Genomic DNA, 17,533 nt, shown 5'->3' on the forward strand with positions numbered 1-17,533 from the left:
GGGCTGTGAAATGCGGTTTAATCGGAGCGAGTTTAGGAGAAATGATGTTGTGTGGGAAATATTTGCTTACGGGGCTGTTTTAGTTCATGTCTGATGGATAATTTAATGTAAGACAGGTTTTCAAATTTTTTAAAATGGCAGATTTAGGGAGGCTGGACATGTATGACTTTTTTTTAAGATATGACTCCTGGAAAATATAATTAAAATGAAAAGCTGAGGTGGTTTGGAAACTAGAAAAGAGAAGAAGTTTGACAATTTTTTTCAATAATTGCAACTTTTCTCCCTTATTAGGAGGTAATTTGAAAACCATATTTCGAATCGTCCCACTTCCTGAAAATGATCTCTCATTAAAGATTATAAGCTTGTGTCTCATTCTTGCTGAAACACAAAGGCCGCATTTCTGTCATAGTTCGACTTTAATAATTCCCCCGATTCCCTAAATGAATTTCTAACATTTATCGCCGAGAACCCGCGGACAAGGAAAAAAATTAACTAAACCACAGATGACGCGTAGTCACGTGGCATAAATTAGCGATCGTGGAATCGTCCCAAAACTCCTCGTCGAATAAGTCGAGGAGGAATGGAAAAAGTTTAAGTCGTCCCGGCGAATTTGCATCTCAACAAGTCGCGCTTCCCGGAATCTCTTTTTTTTTCTTTCTTTTCTTTTTTTTCAACCCGCGCCGAATGTCCTCGTTTATTTAACTCTCCTCAACAAAGGTGCGTCTGATTTTGCGTTTTTTAACGCTGGGTCGTCACTCGTCGGTGCACTTCTTATCGGCCTAAGCTGTTCGCCCCTGTTCGCCACGAATTGGCAAAATGTGCTACGCTCAGCGAATTTTGCAATGTCTCTTCCGTGGCGCGGCTAGTTCGGCTGGTGACATTTTCAAGATACGCCGACAAGTGCAACGGACTGCAGCCGTCCTTTTGGAGGAGACCAAGAGGCACCTTGGCGAGCGGAAATATTCGAAAAAGAAGAGGACACCCTCCTTCTCCCACAAGTCTGACGTGAGTTTGCCTTTCGGGGCCCCTTGCATAAATAATTGTGAAAAAGTGCAAATAGACAATTGCTCTTAACGCGTCGACGCAAATGTTTCCTCGGGCGTCGAGGTACTTGGAAAAATTACGCAAAAAAATTCAGAATCATGAAAAGTCCGTCTCTAAACCTTTTCACACGCTATCCATAAGCATTAGAAATTCTTTACGCACATAAAATTAAACAGACTTGCTTGAAATGAATTTTTTTTTTCAAGCTCTTTGATATAAAACTTCTCACGGTGATATGAATGAGTCATTCTGTATATGTATATCGGAACGTGAAGGTATTTATTAAACTTTTCTTCAAACTGGCTGGCACGGAATAATTTCACACTTTAACACGCAATTTTTATGCAGCTCTTGAAACTCATGAAATCTTTTTTATAGAAGAAAATTTCATTCTTTGGCGCTTGTCCGGGATAAATGCAGAAAAATGAAATTCTTTGGTTCGATGAATCCTCTCTCGGTCTACTTATCTTTATTATTTTCCTTTAATTATCTTGTCCATCTGAATGGGATTTCAGTTCACTCGAAAACGCGTTAGACGGTTTTGCGTAATTTTGTTTTTCGAAGAAAATTTCATTTTTTGGCGCTTGTCCGGGATAAATGCAGAAAAATGAAATCCTTTGGTTCGATGAATCTTCTCTCAGTGTACTTATCTTTATTATTTTCCTTTAATTATCTTGTCGCATTTGAAGGAGATTTCGATTCACTTGAACCATTCAAAGAAACGCTTCTTCGGCTCAATGAATTTTTTTTTTCTCACTGTACTTATCTTCACTTTTTTTCCTTGAAATATCTTCTTGTCGCATCTGAATGCGATTTCGATTAACTTGAAAACGTGTTAGACGGTTTTGCGTAATCAGGATGCGAGTACCGAGAAGTTTCCTGAAAATCGAAGTCCGAAAACAAGAAACACCGTTCCATGACAATGACGCGTCATCGGTGCGACATCGTAATTGTAAATCGAATGTCACCTGGATTGGTCAACCTGGATCCAAGAGTGCGATGAGCGGCTTGGTAAACCTGCAACGTTTACACGTTTGTTAACTCGCTCAACAGGTTTCAGATGAGATCGAAAGGGGAGTCGGCGTAAATCGGCGGATCCACGTTACGTAGAAATTCTTAGGACTCGTTTGCTAGAAAGCGAAAGTTACCTGTGCCATAGTGACTGTGCTCTGCGAGTGACCTGGACACTCCTTTTTTGCCACTTCTCTATTTTACCTATTTCTCCATTTGTCGCTCAAAACGATCTGTGGTCACAACCGGCCAACAATGGACGCTTCTTTTTCCCCTACTTCGCGATTTCTCATTAATTTTAGACGGTCATTTTTACGTCCCGAGTTTTTTTGAATCTATTTTCCGAGAATACAAAGTTATTTTTAGGCTTAACGAAATCTTGGATTAGTCATTTATTATCGAATTTTTAGTCCCATTACCTTCCTTTTATCCGATAATAGTTATTTTCGTCCCAAATGTTTTGCGTCTATTTTCCAAGTTTCGGAATGCTAAATTATTTCTCGATTTCGCCAAATCTTGGAGTAATGGTTTATTATCAGATTTTTATTCCTTTTAGCTATCTTTATCAGAGAATGGTTAATAGACATTTGCGAATGGTTTAAATATCTTGCAAGCCTACTTTGCATGCTATTTTACGATACGAAATGATTGTTTTCGCTCTCAGGGAATATCGGAAAATGAATAAATTATCATCAGACTTTAGTTAGTTTAGTTTTAGTTTCATCTCCCAGATTATCTACTTATGCATCATCATCTAGGAATTTCAGAGAGAAGGTTTAATAACTTTATAAATTAATGTATCAAGGAATTACATAAGTCTGATTCAAAGGCGAAAGGAGGAGATTATACATTTTTTCTCAATTAATTATCAAGGAAATTATGTAATCCTAGATTGAAGTCTCGAGGCGAAACTACTTTGATCGCCCGAAGCGATTTTCAAAGAAAGGGAGAGCGAACAGCTAAAGTCACTTTCTTTGCAGGAAAGAGTCGAATGGAAATCCTATCGAAATTATGCGTAATACTTATGGCAAGTTTCACCGTCACATCCGGAAGAAGTACTCGACAATTGGATTGGGTAACTCAGGTGACATCTTACATGGACCCGATTCCCGAGGGACTCGGCGAGATCTGCAGAGGCCACGTTCTGGAGTACCTGCAGGAGCTTAAACACCTGGAAACATGGGCCGTAAGCAGTTAGTACAAACAATGGAAAACCAAAAAATTACCTGCAATAGCGTTTAAGAGTCCTGTAAAAATGTCGACGAATTTCCTTCAAGTGATGGACGCGAGCTCGAAGTTCCCATCGGGAGCTTTTTCGGGAAACATACGTCTACTGGGAAATTTCGACCAATGTGTCAGACTTCGCCACCCTGAGGGGAAACACCACGGGAAGTACTGCCTGCTGAAGCTGGAGTTTTCCACATTCGGGGAAAATCTTGAGCATTTGGAAAAATTAATCGACATCGTGACCGCCAGTAGAAGGCCCCTGGAAATCGGCGAGGACTGGCTGGAGGTAAGCCTCTGGATAAATAATTATTTTTTTCCGGTAAAAAAAATTTATTATCTCACATTTCATACCTTCACTTTGGATTGTCATCAGGGTACTCACGTATTACCTATTTATTCCTTCGGAGAGTATGCCCTTTGCCTTCCCTCCACTTGCTCTTCCGAGGACGCCCGCAAGTTGGGCTTGGTCGCAATTAGTCGCATGACTTCTGACACCGGAATGAACATTACAGTGATGTTGGATGACAGCAGATGTTACACGAGATCTTCTGGAAGGCCTCTCGAGATCCTGGACTTCTTCGTCATGTATGTCCTTTAATCCCCTACAAACCCACCTCCGTGTAAAAAAACCTCGCCAAGTACACTGGGAGACATCAATGCCCTCCCATCGTGCACAGGCGATGCCGTATCTGCAGGGAAGGCATTCATGTCCGCCATTGCACATGGTCGTTGCGAATCCCCACTTTGAAAAACAAAAAACAGTATTTAGATCCACATTATGCTTCTCCCTACAAAAAATACTGAAATCAAAGCACAAAGCCAAGTGCATCAGTCATGTATGTCCTTCAATTAATACGTAAACGCTTTTGTTATTGCGTCCTCTCTGACTTTGATTACTGACACATGAAGTGAAATAAAAGTACCATAAACAAATATTAAATAATTACGCCCAAAGTCAGCAGTACCGAATGCGTAAGGGCGTTTGCGAGGAAAAAAATGCATTAATAATTAATAATCATTAATAAAATCTGTTTCATCGCAATATTCTTTCAGCGCAATTTTCCTGGCACTGGTGCTCGTAATCTTGACCTCGACAATTTACTTCTACGTCGCCGGGGCAGAAAGTAAGGAGCTTGATTTCTGAAAGATGAAAAAAATGGAAAAAATGCACTTTTAAATGTTTCTTTTTCTTTTTGAAGAAATGAAGAGTCCTGTCAGTCGTTTTTGCTCTTCCTTCTCTTTGCTGGAGAACTGGAGGAGACTGGTCGACCTGGAGGTTCAACCTCGAGATTCGATCACCTGCCTCGATGGAGTTCGATCTCTCTCGACTATATGGGTCGTGATGACGCACCAATTCGTTCTGATCAGCCAATCGCCATATGCTAATAAGATGGAAACTTTTCGGGTACGTAGAGCCGGGAATAGCAATAAAACGAAATATGAAAAAAAAAGAAAATACAGTGGAAAAACTCTGGCAAACGTAGAAGCCACTTTTCGTTCTTTACGCATGGTTGGAGTAAGGTACTTCCTAGAGACAACATCAATTTGCATTTGCATAATTACAGGACAGCATCACCGAGTATGGATTCCACGGACTATTACAGATCGTAATCGATGGAATGAAATTCTGATAGGTCGAAAATGCCGCTGAAATGTTTTTTTTTTCTACGCCAAGAACAAGCTTGTACCATCATTATACAATTATCGCGATGATTGCCAGTGGATAATGATTCAGTTACATTTGGTGCAGATATTCTTCTGCGCAGAAAATGAATTCTTTGGTCTTTCTTCGCCGATACGTTTAATATTTTAATTAATATTTTGTTCACTGACAGCAAGAAGATAAATGATACATGAAACGAAAGAAAACCGAGCGAATTGAAATTTGGAAAATTCTGATAAATGGGAAAAAATGTATAAAGTGACCCTTTCATATCACTTTAAATAGGACAATGTTGATAGTAGGACTTAAAAAAGCGAAACATGCCCAAAATAGGTCTTACTTAGGTTTAAAATAAGACTAAAATTTCGACTCGAGTAGTGTCGGAGTTTAAAAAAATGTCTAATGCCGCTGCAAGAACTACTTAAATTGAAAATTAATTCAAGAACTACTAAACTTAGATATTCTACGTACATTGTACAATGTTTTATTATTTATTGCAGACGCACAATAACTATGTCTACTATCTGCTGTGGAACAGCTACTTCAACGTGGACACGTTTCTCCTGGTTAGTGGGCTCCTAAGGTCCTACAACGTGATGAAGGATCTCGGAAAGGATCGTTTCAGGATCTTTTGGTCCTGTGTCCAGAGATACATGAGACTGACACCGGCATATCTCTTCGTGATCCTCTTCTACATGACGATCTTCGAACGCCTTGACAGCGGTCCGGCTTGGAACTACTACGTCACAAGAAACAGCGAGGCGTGCAGGCAATATTGGTGGCAAAACCTATTGTACATCAATAATTACGCATCTCATAACTACAAGGTGATGAGGCTTCACGTCTTTGGCAAAAAGTACCGGGGATAAACAATTATTACAATGCAATAATCGACATTGAACGACGTTAACACGACGGAAGAAGTACTGACCTCGAACTTGCAACTTCCCAGATAGAGATTCATGATCATCATATGATTTGGAGAATCGATTTATAAAAAATTTCCTGCATGAAATGTCTGCAATGTAAGTACGCATATTGCAGAATAAATTTGGAAGAAACGTTCGCGGTAAATTTTGTCATAAATTGCTGTAGCAATATATTCACCGCATACTAGAGTCGTACGTCAGTTATGACGGAACCGACATTTATGAACTGAAAATGTATGGATAATTTATGATATGAACTACGTTGCAATTGTTTATCAGCAATGCGTCAGGTTAATTTAGCCGTATGTATGCGGACAAACATTGAGACATTGCATGTACTTAACTTTGTTTAATATTTAAGTATTTTTCATTCGTCATTGCGTCCTGCACATATGAGATACAAATGAGGATTCATAAGCAGCGCCCTTATGGTTCGTTTCATGACCTCTTATCAGGCAAATTGAATGTCCAATTTGATGCAATTTTCTTATTTTCCAGTGCATGCTGCAGTCCTGGTACTTGTCTGCAGATATGCAGCTCTTCTTGGCCGCACCTTTCTTGGTCTATCCTTTATGGAGGTGGCGATTTTTCGGAAAACTCCTCTCGGCTTTCCTAATGGTCCTCTCGGTTTTATCACAATTCTTAACAGTGTACTTGTACGAACTTCCCGGCACTTACGTGCCCTCCGTTCGGTAAGACCCATCTCTGTAAACCTAACAATGCTTGCCAAGTGAAACTTCTCTTATCACGGTACTATACGTATCATGATAAGGAAGGGAAGCGCAAGAAAAAGCGAAACAGTACTGGCACAATTTTCCTACACGTTTTTGTTATTTAATTAGAAATTCACGTTTAAGAAGTTCCAGTTAATTATTTGTAATCACCTTTATGTGCTAATATCGTTATGCCAGGTCGAATCAGTACTCAACGTGTAATGACACTTCTTCAAAGAACAAGTTAAGAATAACCGACAATCATTTTCTTTAGCATAGAAGTTTCATTTCCAATCTATGCGGCCATGCACCGATTCTTTTGTAATATTTCATACGTACACGCATGTTTTATTTACAGGAATTCAGTATTAAATGAATACTGTCATCGAGTTTATATGGCAACCCATAACAGATCCTCTCCCTATATCATCGGGATTTTCTTGGGAAGCATCCTGTACGGCAGTAAAAATGTGACCATGAGTAAAGTATGTCCTTTAAAATATCATTTACAGTACTAAAGTAGGTGGGCAATTTTTCTTATCGGACGTTTTATTTTTATTTACAGCTCAAAGTGATTTTTGGCTGGACCTTGTCTTTAGCCACGATGTATACTTGCATTTACGGTGCCATGGAGATCACTTCTGTCGGTCATACCTACAATGTCTGGGAATCTGCAATCTATGGTGGTTTCCATAGATTTGTATGGGCTTGTGCCGTAGCATGGCTCATTTATGCTTGTCATACTGGATATGGTGGTAAGTTGGCTCGTTTATCGCCATAATGTCATTTTGACATAACGAAACGCCTAATCAGTGATTTCTGTTGACCTGGGATAAATCGTTATCACTCGCTCATTCTCTCGCTTATATCTGTTACTACGTAAACTCGGTGGCGTAAATTTAAAAGATTGAATGGAAAATACGAGACAGATTACGTATTAATATGCGTGAAAAAAGTACAATGGATAACGCTGGTAAGAATATCCATACTAAGTATAGTATACGTCTTCTATATGACGTTTCTTCAAGATGCAATATTTCAAAATTCCGTACATAGTTGTATTCGACACAATTGTGTATACAAGTATACGGCATATTTTTAATATACAAGTATTCATGTTTGAAATCCATTGCATAATAATTTTCAATCATAAAGATATCAAAACATATTAAACAGTGGAGAACGAGTGTTTTTCCAGTTTACGTAATTTTCTACTTTTATCTGCCCCATAAAAATAATATATAATAAATAATTTCTATCTGGGCTTTCAGGTGCCATAGACAGATTTCTCTCTTGCACATTGTTCAGATATTCGGGTAGATTAAGCTACTCCGTTTATCTGACGCATTTGGCACTTCTTTTGTACCACGTTGGAGTACTTCAGATACCCAGGCAACTTCACATGTATATAACCGTGAGTAAACCATTGAAAAAAAAAAATAATTAAAATACCACAAAAAGATTTACCCAAATTAATTCAACGTCCCTTTCTGTTACAGATCCGAGAATTCACAGGGGACTTCGTCTTCATCTTTTTCACGTCCTTGGTTTTGTACCTTTGTGTAGAACTTCCGTTTTTTAATTTGACCAGGCACGCCTTTCGTTAAAAGAATAAAGATGTTTTCGAGGACCATTGTGTTTTTGTGTGTGGACCCCATTGTGTCAAATTATAGCACGTGTCTTAAATGCCTCTTATCAAGGAGACCCTTTTACGTAATCTAGCTTTTTTTATTTGAAATAATTCACAACACTGTTCCACAGATAGTGCGGTAGTTTTTAGAGTCTCTTTTTACCTCGAGTAATACCTAGTGATACATTCCCGGTAAATAGGCTTGAATGAAATGGAATTAAAAAATTTCCAGTTTTTACGAAAAAAGGGAGGCCTTTGCTCTACGTAATTTCTGATTATTTCTCAGAAGTCCAATTTACGGAGCAAGAATACAATATCTGTAAACCTTAATTCTATGCCATTGAAATAGTGTACTTTATTTCAAGATACTCGGTAGAGTTTCGCGGCAAATATATACACGCTTATCACGTAATTTGAAATTTTACCACGTAAATATGGAAGTCCTAAAGAAGGACTTGACAATTTAGAGGATCGCGTGGTGTTTTAGAACTACTTCCGGAAATTGCAAATTAAGTAACTTCAGTTCTGCAGTAAGGTTTAAGTGCCTCTTATCACAGATATCATTATTTGCAAAGTAACCTATTCATTGTGGAAAAATCATCGTACTGCAGTCATACGCACAAAACTGGTTGTTCTATGGGATATGTTTTTCCTAATGGATGAGAATGCAATACACACCTACACGTCACTACATACATAAAGGATGACGTTTGTATCAGATACTATATAATAACACAAAGAGTTCTCCTCTGTCTCAGATTGAAGGCAATTCTCCTTGCAGTTGAAATGCATTATTTGACGGTGCTGATTAAATTTCTCGCGTTATCAGGAGTTAGTGCCAATCACAATCCTCCCAGTACAGGATGTCGGTGGAAATTCAACGTTTCTTGCGATGGATACGATCAATCGATCAGGGTCGATCCAATTAGTCAGGAAATTAATGGCATTCAGGAGTTTCCGGGCGCCGAAGAGACGAAAAGTCCGAAGATAAGGGTGAATTGGTTCGCCCAATTGTCATCGATAACAAGGCCCTTGCCAAAGGATTTAAGTGCGATACCTTTGTATAAAAACATGTAGACCGTCAATACGATACGGTTATTAAACATTCATCTACACAAATTCGATATTCCTTGAAAAATAGTCACATCGTGTTGGGAGGGATAAATATCCAGTTAATATATAGATCAGTAGAATTTCGGCAATTATGGTTAAAAATATCAAAGATACATCCATATTTACCGGTCGAGGACCGCACAGGATTTTTTTTTAACAGTGTATGACGCGGTCGTAGGTTATTTTGAGAAATACGATTCGGTAATTAATTTTCACTCATTACGGGTGGCTATCGATTATATAGATAGAGAGCGTGGCAGAAGAATTATCAAGTTTCTAAATATAAGTAAAACGGTAAATTAATTTTAAAATGGTAAAACGTGTTATAAACGTCTTGCACAGTAAAAAAGGTAAGGCCTTCATAGGTTGCGTAATAGTAATCGCAAGAATAATAGCAAGACGAACTCGCAGAAGAGTTAATACAGTGTCCTATGTACTACAACTTATTGCTTAATTTTTAATGTTCTACTTTCGATTAGTGCTTCATGACGTGCTACGTGAAGTAACGTATTTAACATAAATGACTACATATGTAACATAAATTTTCCAATTAAGGTTAATGAGTAATGTTAAATTAATGAAGATAATTTATAGGATCGCAGGGTGCTAAAGAACTATTTCCAGCCATTAAAAAGTCATCGCAGATCAGCAGCAGGCTTAAAGTTCAAGGATCTTCATTTGCACTCTAATCAATAGAGTATAAATAATTATTAGATTCCAGTGATATGCATATGGGAATGCAATACATACCTAAACGTCACTACATATATTAAAGATGACTTTTGGTCCAGATACTATATAACAACTTCAAGATTTCTCCCCTGTCTCCGAATGAAGGTAATTCTCTTTGCAGTTGAAATGCATTATTTGACGGTGCTGATTACATTTCTCGCGTTATCAGGAGTTAGTACCAACCATAATCCACCCAGCACGGAAAATCGGTGGAAATTGAACGTTTCTCGCGATGGATACAATCAATCGATCTGTGTCGATCCAATTAGTAAGGAAATTAATGGCGTTCAGGAGTTTCCGGGCGCCGAAGACACGAAAAGTCCGAAGATAAGGGTGAATTGGTTCACCCAATTGTCATCGATAACAAGGCCCTTGCCAAAGGATTTAAGTGCGACATGCCGAAGAGACGTGGAGGAGTACCTGCAGGGTCTGGAGAACATGACGGAATGGGCAGTCCAAAGTCAGTGGTAAATCGAAATAACGAAAACAATGAAAATAAAGGGATCCTAATATCGAGGGATTTTCCAGTGATGGACTCCTCGGCGAAAATGCCTTCCGGGATCCTTATGGGAAACTTGAGAGTCCTGGGGGACTTCGATGAATGTCTTTCAGTGGAACCCCCCTCGAATGTCAAACCGCAGTACTGCTTATCGACAATTAAATTCAACACGGAAAAGCTTCGATTAAATTACCCCAAAGTGCACGATTACCTGCAGAAGGCAACTTGCGGCCGTATAGGCAAGGAGGAGGTGGAATTCACGGTGAGAGATCGATTCTGATCAGGATGGTTCAAATCAGCTGGTAGAAAGAGTAGAACGTGATATTTTCAAAAACTACCTTTTCAACATTTGGAGGTAAAATCATCATTTTAAGAGCATTTCATGTACAGGGGAATTGGCCACTATCAATGTACTCGAAGATAGAATGGGCCGTCTGTGTCCCGGCATCTTGCGGGCCAAAAGAAGTGGAGGACATTTTGGCAAAAGCCGTCGAAAACGTGTATCCTGATAATGGGGTTAAAGTGAGCGTGGAACCAAAGAATTGTCATGATAATCGACCATCAATAGAGGTTTCCATGAGGGACTGGGTCTTTCTGTAAGTAGTGTCTGGAAAATGGTGGAGGAGTCAAAGTGACGTCAAGTTAAATGTTTCTCGATATTCCTTATCAGGTCCGTCTCGGTTTCTGTGATATTTCTGGTGATAATTGGAACATGGCTGGATGGTTCTTCGGAACCTGATAGAAGAGATGCGACAGGTGAGACGAGCGTAGATATATGTAAATAAATTAATATAAAAGACGTGCTTGAGGTACCCCGAATTCTGTATGTCCATTTCTTTCTATAATAGATTCGGAGGGATTAGGACGTTTTGTCAAGGCATTTTCTTTGAAAAAATCCTGGAAAGGGTTGACAGATCTTTCGAGTGACTCCCCAGGAACGATCGAATGCCTTAATGGTTTACGAGCGATATCATCTTTCCTCATTGTGCTCCTCCACCAAATGAGCATGACATCAAGTCTACCTCTCACGAATAAGTCAAGGATTTTCAATGCACGTGCTAATTATTATTTACCAGATTTCGGCAGTTAACGAGCAATTTAATAATTAATTCTTATCTGTTACACTCGTCTCAACAGGCATATAGAAATCCTTCAATACGGACGATATGGAATCCCTTCCTGATAGTAGACATCTTTTTTGTAATCGGCGGATTAGTTCGCACTCAGTCGATGATCGCAAACCTAGGAAGGGGGAGTTTTAATTATATCAAGGATTGTGTTAAGAGATACACAAATTTGACGCCATTAATGGTCGTCGCAATCGGCTTTCAATTGGTGATAATTAACAGATTGTCCACCGGTCCTTATCGAGAGACTTACGTCGTGCCACACATGAGAGCTTGCGAAATAAATTGGTGGAAAGTGCTTCTGCACTTTATTAACTACGCCGACGACGAATCTTACAAGGTACTATACATTTACGAATTATTAAAAAACATCCGATCCGTTCGATCTTCCTTCTTTTTCAGTGTATCGCCCATACTTGGTATACATCCGCCGACATGCATTATTACATGCTGTCGCCGTTATTAATTTACCCCTTATGGAAGAATCCTAAGGCAGGACTTTTGCTGTCAATCGTCGTTATCATTGCCGCAATCCTGCTTCAATTTTCGATTTTAGTCACCTACGATCTTGTCGGCCTCCCATTCACCTTCCAAACAGGGTGGGCTAATTCAGAAAATGCATTACTCCTCTTAATTGATTAAACAGTGAATTTCCAAATTAAATCTCGGCTTTCAGAAATGGGGAATGGAAAGACCACTTGGAGTATTATTACTACCCTAGTCACACCAGAGCGACACCTTACATCCTAGGATTATTGCTCGGATACTGTATATATCGTTATAAACAAATCTCCTTATCAAAGGTAAGTACCTTCGAGAAAATAATGAATCACTTTTAATTAGGTATCGCTTTTCAGACTCAATTGGCAATTGGCTGGGGCACTTTCGCGGCTTTTATCTGGTGGTCTATAGGACGAGTTTATGTCATAGTACGATATGATATTGAATTTAATAAATGGAATCACATTATTTTTGGAGCATTGAATAAAACTGCCTGGGCCATGTCAACCTGTTGGCTCATCTTCGTCTGTCATTACGGTTACGCAAGTATGTGAGACAATTTTTATTCCTCAGATTGTTCTCTGCAATTGACACGAAATTTCATCTTCCAGGAACTCTTAACAGATTTCTGAGCAGCAATTTCTTCAAGTTTCATTCCCGACTAGGCTATTGCCTTTTTATGTTTCACTTGACCGTTTTGTTCATTTCAATGGGAAATTATCGATCTCCTTCAACATTTCATCCGTTCTTATCGGTAAGTTTGCATTCGAAACACTTGATTTCACTTAATTGATATTAATTGTTACTTTCAGGTTAGTGACAAAATTGGAGAGCATATAATTATACTGTTGTTTTCATTGGTCATGTACCTATTTGTTGAAGCGCCATGCAAGCAGATATTCTCGTTGCTGTTCCAAAAACGAGTAAATCCCGCAAAAACCGTAAAACATCAATAAAGAAATCCCATAAATTGTCGAGAGTTTTTAAGGAGTCCTCGTAATCATGATACCTCGTTCTTATTTCATTGTAATTAGACAACTGTACTCAACTATAGTTTTTCGATACCTTTGTATAGAAGCATGTCGAACGTCAATACGATACGGTTATTAAACATTCATCTACACAAATTCGATATTCCTTAAAAAATAGTCACATCGTGTTGGGAGGGATAAATATCCAGTTAATATATAGATCAGTAGAATTTCGGCAATTATTGTTAAAAATATCAAAGAAACATCCATATTTACCGGTCGAGGGCCGCACAGGATCTTTTTTAACATTGCACGACACGATCTTAGGTTATTATTCATATATTAATTTTCACTCATTACGGGTGGCTATCGATTATATAGGTAGAGAGTGTGGCAGAAGAATTAATAAGTTTCTAAGTATTAGTAAAACAGTAAGTTAATTTTAAAATGATAAAACGTGTTATGAACGTCTTGCACAATAAAAAAGGTAAGGCCTTCATAAGTTGCGTAATGGTAACCGCAAGAATATTAGTAAGATGAACAACTCGCAGAAGAGTTAATACAGTGTCCTATGTACTACAACTTATTGCTTAGTTTTTATTGTTCTACCTTCGATTATTGCTACATGAAGGTCTGTATTGTCCCAAAGTATGGAAGCTGTAGGGTTGAGGTACGTACAATTACACGCATATAAGTCCAATCATAGTCTTACTTTTACCGGCCTAGACTTACTATGGTATATAACATAAATTTCTCCAATTAACGTTAAAGAGTAATGTTAAATGAATGAAGACAATTTGTAGGATCGCGTGGTGTTAAAGAACTACTTCCAGCCATTACAAAGTCATCTCAGATCAGCAGCAGGCTTAAAGTTCAAGGATCTTCATTTGTATTCTAATCAACACAGTATAAATTATTATTAGATTCGAGTGATATGCATATGGAAATGCAATACATACCTACATGTCACTACATATATCATAGATGACTTTTGTACCAGATACTATATAACAACTCGAAGATTTCTCCCCTGTCTCAGACTGAAGAAAATTCTCTTTACAGTTGAAATGCGTTCTTTGACAGTGCTGATTACAATTCTCGCGTTATCAGGAGTTAGTACCAATCATAATCCACCCAGCACAGAAAATCGGTGGAAATTGAACGTCTCTCGCGATGGATACGATCAATCGATCAGTGTCGATCCAATTAGTAAGGAAATGAATGGCGTTCAGGAGTTTCCGGGCGCCGAAGACACGAAAAGTCCGAAGATAAGGGCGAATTGGTTCACCCAATTGTTATCGATAACAAGGCCCTTGCCGAAGGATTTAAGTGCGACATGCCGAAGAGACGTGGAGGAGTACCTCCAGGGTCTGGAGAACATGACGGAATGGGCAGTCCAAAGTCAGTGGTAAATCGAAATAACGAAAACAATGAAAATAAGCGGATCCTAATATCGAGGGGTTTTCCAGTGATGGACTCCTCGGCGAAAATCCCTTCCGGGATCCTTATGGGAAACTTGAGAGTCCTGGGCGACTTCGATGAATGTCTTTCAGTGGAACCCCCCTCGAATGGCAAACCGCAGTACTGCTTATCGACAATTAAATTCAACACGGAAAAGCTTCGATTAAATTACCCCAAAGCGCACGAATACCTGCAGAAGGCAACTTGCGGCCGTATAGACAAGGAGGAGGTGGAATTCGCGGTGAGAGATCGATTCTGATCAGGATGGTTCAAATCAGCTGGTAGAAAGAGTAGAACGTGATATTTTCATAAACTATCTTTTCAACATTTGGAGGTAAAATCATCATTTTAAGAGCTTTTCCTGTACAGGGGAATTTGCCATTACCAGTATTCTCGAAGATGGAGTGGGCCGTCTGCCTTCCGGCATCTTGCAGACCCAAAGAAGTGGAGGACATTTTGGCAAAGGCTGTTGATAACGCGTTTCCTGATTACGGGGTTCAAGTGAGGGTATTATCAAAAGATTGTTATGTTAATCGATCATCAATGGAGCTTTCCGTGAGGGACTGGGTCTTTCTGTAAGTACTCTCCGGGAAATGGTGGAGGAGTCAAAGTGACGTCAAGCTAAATGTTTCTCGATATTCCTTATCAGGTCCGTCATGGTTTCTGTGATATTTCTGGTGATAATTGGAACATGGCTGGATGGTTCTTCAGAACCTGACAGAAAAGATGCGACAGGTGAGACGAGCCTAAATATATATAAATAAATATAAAAGACGTACTTGCGGTACTCTCAATTCTTCTGTCGATTTTTTTTTTTATAGATTCTGGGGAATTACGGCAATTCGTCAAGGCATTTTCTTTGAAGAAATCCTGGAAGGGATTGATGGATATTTCGGGTGACCCCCCAGGAACTATCGAATACTTCGACGGTATAAAGGCGATATTAGCTGTTCTTATTGTGATCTGTCACCAAATATTGATGATGATAAGTTTACCATTAACGAATATGTCATCGATTTTTAATGTACGTGCTAAGCATTATTTTCGATAAATCGACAGTTAACGAGCAATTTAATCATTAATCCTGATCTGTTATCCTTGGCTCAACAGATGCAGAGAAACCGTGCAGCGATTCTGATATCGAATTCCTTCGCAATTGTAGACATCTTCTTCGTAATGAGCGGAATACATCGCGCTTATTCGATGCTCACACACCTCGAAAGTGGGAGGTTTAATTACATCAGGGGTTTTGTTATTAGATACATAAAATTGACGCCGTTAATCCTCGTCGCAATCGGCTTTCATCTGGTGATTATTAACAGATTGTCCACCGGTCCTTATCGAGAGGCTTACGTCTTACCACAGATGAGAGCTTGCGAAATAAATTGGTGGAAAGTGCTTCTGCACTTTATTAATTACGCCGACGACGAATCTTACAAGGTACTATACATTTACGAATTATTTAAAAACATTCGATCCGTTCGATCTTACTTCTTTTTCAGTGTATCACCCATACTTGGTATATATCCGCCGACATGCATTATTACATGCTGTCGCCGTTATTAATTTACCCCTTATGGAAGAATCCTAAGGCAGGACTATTGCTGTCAATCGTCGTTATCATTGCCGCAATCCTGCTTCAATTTTCGATTTTAGTCACCTACGGTCTTGTCGGCATCCCATTCACCTTACAAACAGGGTGGGCTAATCCAGAAAATGCATTACTCCTCTTAATTGATTAAACAGTGAATTTCCAAATTAAATCTCGGCTTTCAGAAATGGGGAATGGAAAGACCACTTGGAGTATTATTACTACCCTAGTCACACCAGAGCGACACCTTACATCCTGGGATTATTGCTCGGATACTGTATATATCGTTATAAACAAATCTCCTTATCAAAGGTAAGTACCTTCGAGAAAATAATGAATCACTTTTAATTAGGTATCGCTTTTCAGACTCAATTGGCAATTGGCTGGGGCACTTTCGCGGCTTTTATCTGGTGGTCTATAGGACGAGTTTATGTCATAGTACGATATGATATTGAATTTAATAAATGGAATCACATTATTTTTGGAGCATTGAATAAAACTGCCTGGGCCATGTCAACCTGTTGGCTCATCTTCGTCTGTCATTACGGTTACGCAAGTATGTGAGACAATTTTTATTCCTCAGATTGTTCTCTGCAATTGACACGAAATTTCATCTTCCAGGAACTCTTAACAGATTTCTGAGCAGCAATTTCTTCAAGTTTCATTCCCGACTAGGCTATTGCCTTTTTATGTTTCACTTGACCGTTTTGTTCATTTCAATGGGAAATTATCGATCTCCTTCAACATTTCATCCGTTCTTATCGGTAAGTTTGCATTCGAAACACCTCATTTCACTTAATTAATATTAATTGTTACTTTCAGGTTAGTGACAAAATTGGAGAGCACGTAGTTGTACTGTTCTTTTCATTGGTCATGTACCTATTTATTGAAGCGCCATTCAGGGAGATATTCTCGTTGCTATTGCAAAAACGAATAAATCCCGAAAAAACCATAAAACAGCAATAAAGAAATCCTAGAAATTGTCGACAGTTTTTAACGAGTCCTCGTAATCATGATACCTGGTTCTTATTTTACAGTAATTAGACAACTGTACTCAACTATTGTTGTTCGATACCTTTGTATAAAAGCCTGTAGAACGTCAGTTACGTTATGGTTATTAAACATTTATCTACATAAATTCGATATTCCTCGAAAGAGGGATGTTTACAGCTTTTCTAATACCTACGTTAATAAATTTACGTTTACAAATGAATTTAATTTTCTCAGTTTATGTTTACGATGCAAGGGAACGAATTTAACATTGATCTGTATACTTACTTCATAGCAGATTGACACGCATGCAAATGAGGCATTAGTAACG

At 38.8% G+C, this 17,533-nt stretch overlaps 2 protein-coding genes across 5 annotated transcripts; both read left to right on the plus strand.

Moving 5' to 3' along the window:
* Nucleotides 1–680: 680 nt before the first annotated feature.
* On the plus strand, nt 681–8,217 carry LOC105699551 (nose resistant to fluoxetine protein 6). Of its 3 annotated transcripts, none has more exons than XM_012424651.1 (12): nt 681–1,005; nt 3,036–3,248; nt 3,333–3,568; nt 3,656–3,867; nt 4,336–4,406; nt 4,482–4,687; nt 5,446–5,772; nt 6,373–6,566; nt 6,946–7,072; nt 7,153–7,342; nt 7,859–8,001; nt 8,087–8,217. In XM_012424651.1, the coding sequence occupies exons 2-12, from the start codon at nt 3,047–3,049 to the stop codon at nt 8,192–8,194; spliced, it is 2,016 nt and encodes a 671-aa protein (XP_012280074.1). In that variant the 5' UTR covers nt 681–1,005; nt 3,036–3,046; the 3' UTR covers nt 8,195–8,217. The 3 variants fall into 3 exon arrangements, with proteins under 3 accessions (XP_012280074.1, XP_012280077.1, XP_012280076.1); XM_012424654.1 differs by lacking the exon at nt 681–1,005 and adding an exon at nt 2,180–2,630; XM_012424653.1 differs by lacking the exon at nt 681–1,005 and having other exon boundaries at nt 2,180–3,248.
* A 1,959-nt stretch (nt 8,218–10,176) lies between these two features.
* Nucleotides 10,177–17,192, plus strand: LOC105699550 (nose resistant to fluoxetine protein 6). 2 transcript variants are annotated; one of them, XM_012424649.1, is made up of 11 exons: nt 10,177–10,522; nt 10,591–10,823; nt 10,952–11,157; nt 11,232–11,317; nt 11,410–11,612; nt 11,699–12,028; nt 12,091–12,287; nt 12,365–12,491; nt 12,546–12,735; nt 12,801–12,943; nt 17,035–17,192. In XM_012424649.1, exons 1-11 carry the CDS (start codon nt 10,189–10,191, stop codon nt 17,176–17,178), a joined length of 2,193 nt encoding a protein of 730 aa, XP_012280072.1. In that variant the 5' UTR covers nt 10,177–10,188; the 3' UTR covers nt 17,179–17,192. The 2 variants fall into 2 exon arrangements, with proteins under 2 accessions (XP_012280072.1, XP_012280073.1); XM_012424650.1 differs by lacking the exon at nt 17,035–17,192 and adding an exon at nt 13,002–13,159.
* The last annotated feature ends 341 nt before the right edge of the window (nt 17,193–17,533 follow it).

Source organism: Orussus abietinus, unplaced genomic scaffold (genome assembly GCF_000612105.2).
Source record: "Orussus abietinus isolate OABI.00-Male unplaced genomic scaffold, Oabi_2.0 scaffold626, whole genome shotgun sequence".
Lineage (NCBI taxonomy): Eukaryota > Metazoa > Arthropoda > Insecta > Hymenoptera > Orussidae > Orussus > Orussus abietinus.

Bases quoted from the DNA above. Each gene is read 5' to 3' on its own strand.
- LOC105699551 (XM_012424651.1), top strand. From the start codon at position 3,047: ATGGAAATCCTATCGAAATTATGCGTAATACTTATGGCAAGTTTCACC. The intron at 4,407-4,481 runs GTAAGGAGCTTG...TTCTTTTTGAAG, and splicing joins CTACGTCGCCGGGGCAGAAA to AAATGAAGAGTCCTGTCAGT. The intron at 8,002-8,086 runs GTGAGTAAACCA...TTTCTGTTACAG, and splicing joins AACTTCACATGTATATAACC to ATCCGAGAATTCACAGGGGA.
- LOC105699550 (XM_012424649.1), top strand. From the start codon at position 10,189: ATGCATTATTTGACGGTGCTGATTACATTTCTCGCGTTATCAGGAGTT. The intron at 11,318-11,409 runs GTGAGACGAGCG...TTTCTATAATAG, and splicing joins TGATAGAAGAGATGCGACAG to ATTCGGAGGGATTAGGACGT. The intron at 12,288-12,364 runs GTGGGCTAATTC...CTCGGCTTTCAG, and splicing joins CCATTCACCTTCCAAACAGG to AAATGGGGAATGGAAAGACC.